We start from the raw sequence: 3,010 nt of genomic DNA, 5'->3' as shown, positions 1-3,010 counted from the left end.
TAATTAAAAATAATATACTTATGTGTAACTAAATGTAATGCTTTTGGATTCTTAATTGCAATTAAATAAAAATGTACACTTGGGTTGAATGACTTACGTGAGACTTCTTTAATTTCACAATTACTCCCAAAACGTTAATTTGATATTATAAAAAAAATTTACTTGTTTGTTGAGAAACATAGTAATGAAATTGTGGTTCATTTACAAAAAAATATATATTAATGCCCAGTTTGACAGACAAGGCTTAAATCTAAAATGCATGTTTGAGCTCTCTTAACTGAAAGCAACTTGCAACTGACATATCTTAAAATATCTTAAAATAATATATTTCCCTTTTCCTAAGGCATATTAATTTGACTACACTTGACTATATATATATTGAAATTCTAGAAACGCCCTAGCAAAATAAGCTAAAGTGAAAGCGCAGAAAAGCAAAAGAGAAAATAATTTTCTGTGAAAATAATTTATTTATAGGAGGTTGCTTTGCTTGTGTTTGTGGAAAAGATGAGCTTTCAGATATTTCCTGATGGTTGTGGTTGATTATCAAAATTAGATTACAAATACTAAACACATAAACACAGTGTTTTTTTGCACTCACCCTTGTTTCAGTGGTGAATTATCCACCCATTTCATCTTGCCTTCTTGGATTATGTCAGACAAACCAATCCACAATCTCTCATTTCCACTGATGACTGAAGTTATGAAACTCTGTGTGCATACAAAAATAGAGTAAGTGTGATTGCTCTCATTCTTTTACAGATACTCACAGAAATGTACCTGCTTCACTTCAGTGTTGATAATGACCAGATCAGCACCTCGATCCCTGCAATACTGCCTGCTCTCAGACCAGCTCTTCGAAACATTGGATATGAAAAACCAACCTGAACCCCACTGAAATCCTAACAGAAACACACTTTTTAAAAACTGAATATGTAAAAGAAAAGTAAGAAAATGATACTACAAAAACAGATCTGTACTAACCTTGTTCATAAGCTTTCTTTAGATCATCATTCAGGTAGTTTAATCTGTCCTTCAGTTGGTCATTCTCAGTCATTAGATCAGAGTAAGTGTCCTGTAATCTGTTGATCGTCTGATTGAACACTTGGACTGCGTCCTTGTAATTCTTCAACAGGTCTCTCTCTGCTGTGATGAAGATGTGCTGCAGTATGATGAAGACCAGCAGAAGAACGCAAATGAGCCCGGTACACACCGCCATCAACACCAAACATCTACTTCCTGCTGACAAACAGGATGAAAAAAACACAGAAATATCAAAATAACACTCCATCAGATTAGATATAACACCTGAAATGAACCTTCATAAGTAATTGATATGGCTTTTTAAAGAGTGTTCTTTTGGATAGTCTTTTATAATGACAATCCCCTGAAATTAATAAATGGTAAATATGCGAACAATACCATATGCTGAAAAACGAATAAATAAATTAATACAAATAAATACAAATAAGAAATAACAATTTCTACTTACTGCATTTTGGAGCTTTTCCTGCATCCTGGCGTCGACTTGGTGTTTGAGGTGGAGTTGTACCCTCAATATCCCTGTTTTCAAAATTGATATAATAGATATCTGACTCCATTATTTGCACTTACTTGCAGTTACAGTACAGTATGTGTTCACAGATGAGCTGCAAGTACTTTTTATTTAAATAGTACTGACCTGGCCATTTTTGTGGAACCAGTGCAAAAGGATGAAACAAAACGTCGCCCTAATCTGCTATATAGAGAATGTGAAGCTGACGTCACGCTGTGTTCTGGGAAACTGCTTTGTTTATCCCACACGGAAATGTAATATATGTACATATATGTCCCTATATCCAAGTAGTGATGTCATATTGTCACACCCCTTTGGATGTTTTGTTGTGTTTTCATCCCTCATGTGTTCATTGACCCTGTTTCTGTCTCTCTTTCATTAGTTAGTTCCTTGTGCCCATATTTGGTTATGTTTCTGTTTCTGCTATTGTTATGTCATTATTAGTTCATCCTCCTCACCTGCCTGTCCCTCATCAAGCTCCCCTTTATTAAGTAAAGTCTGTGCATTCTGTGTTTGTTCAGTGTTAAAGTTGAGTTGTGCGTGTTACCTGCCTACCTTCTGTGGATTCCTTCTGTGTGGATTATATTAAAGATTTTTTTGCATTAATCTTCGTCTTCGTTGCGCATTTATCACACCGTACTGTGACACATATATGTTTTTATATAAGGCAACATATTATTAGTACATGTATACATCCATATATACGAGACATAGGTTTATACTATATATGAAATACTCATTTTAGAATATATATATATATATATACAGTGGGTACGGAAAGTATTCAGACCCCCTTTAAGGGGGTCTGAATACTTTCCGTACCCACTGTATATATATGACTTTTAGGACTCAGAGGCTGGAGGCGGAGACCAGAGGCGGAGACCTCTAGCCACGACGCCGATGGAGACTGGCAGACCCGCGGCGAATCCAGCGCTCAGATGACTTTTTATATGGCAATGTATGTGAAGATCATATATGTGAACAATATACATGTATGTCTAATTTGTATATGCAAGTCTATTTAAACAACATATATGCAAATATGTGATATGCTTACATAGGATTTTATATGAATTTATATTGTGATGGTAGTGATCATAGCCGGTTGAATCAATCACCTTTCACAGAACAATACAAAATACACAATACCAGCACACTTACAATTGCATAAACGTCCTTTTTTAATTCAACTCACAAGTGGGACTCGTTTCTTTTTCCACCAAACCTTCTCATTCAAAGCATATCAAAGTACCAACAAACATATAAGATAGCATCAATGCATCCCGATCGACTTTCAAAAGAGGGAAAAGTATATGCACAAGTCATCAATAGAAAATCAATAAAGATCAAAGCAATATTTGTAAATATTCCAACACAGTATTTGTTAATGCATCAAGTATTTTCCAGTTCAAAGTCCACAGCAATCCTAAAATAACGATCAACTCATAACACATCAAA

General features: G+C 34.9%; 1 protein-coding gene across 1 annotated transcript; it reads right to left on the bottom strand.

The window, feature by feature from the left end:
- Positions 1–594: 594 nt before the first annotated feature.
- Positions 595–1,686, bottom strand: LOC107701028 (C-type lectin domain family 4 member M-like). Its single transcript, XM_016502939.1, has 5 exons — positions 1,679–1,686; positions 1,490–1,560; positions 982–1,239; positions 778–899; positions 595–708 (listed from the first exon to the last, which is right to left on the bottom strand). The coding sequence occupies exons 1-5, from the start codon at positions 1,684–1,686 to the stop codon at positions 595–597; spliced, it is 573 nt and encodes a 190-aa protein (XP_016358425.1).
- Positions 1,687–3,010: the final 1,324 nt, after the last annotated feature.

The sequence above is a fragment of the Sinocyclocheilus anshuiensis genome, unplaced genomic scaffold, assembly GCF_001515605.1.
Source record: "Sinocyclocheilus anshuiensis isolate Anshui unplaced genomic scaffold, SAMN03320099.WGS_v1.1 scaffold2002, whole genome shotgun sequence".
Taxonomy (NCBI): Eukaryota; Metazoa; Chordata; class Actinopteri; order Cypriniformes; family Cyprinidae; genus Sinocyclocheilus; species Sinocyclocheilus anshuiensis.
This window is presented reverse-complemented; position numbering and strand designations above follow the sequence as displayed.

What these genes read in the sequence shown, in the direction of transcription:
- LOC107701028 (XM_016502939.1), bottom strand. An exon ending in AAAGAAAGCTTATGAACAAG is followed by an intron (nt 900 to 981) that starts GTTAGTACAGAT and finishes TGTTTCTGTTAG; the next exon opens with GATTTCAGTGGGGTTCAGGT. An exon ending in TCAACACTGAAGTGAAGCAG is followed by an intron (nt 709 to 777) that starts GTACATTTCTGT and finishes GTATGCACACAG; the next exon opens with AGTTTCATAACTTCAGTCAT.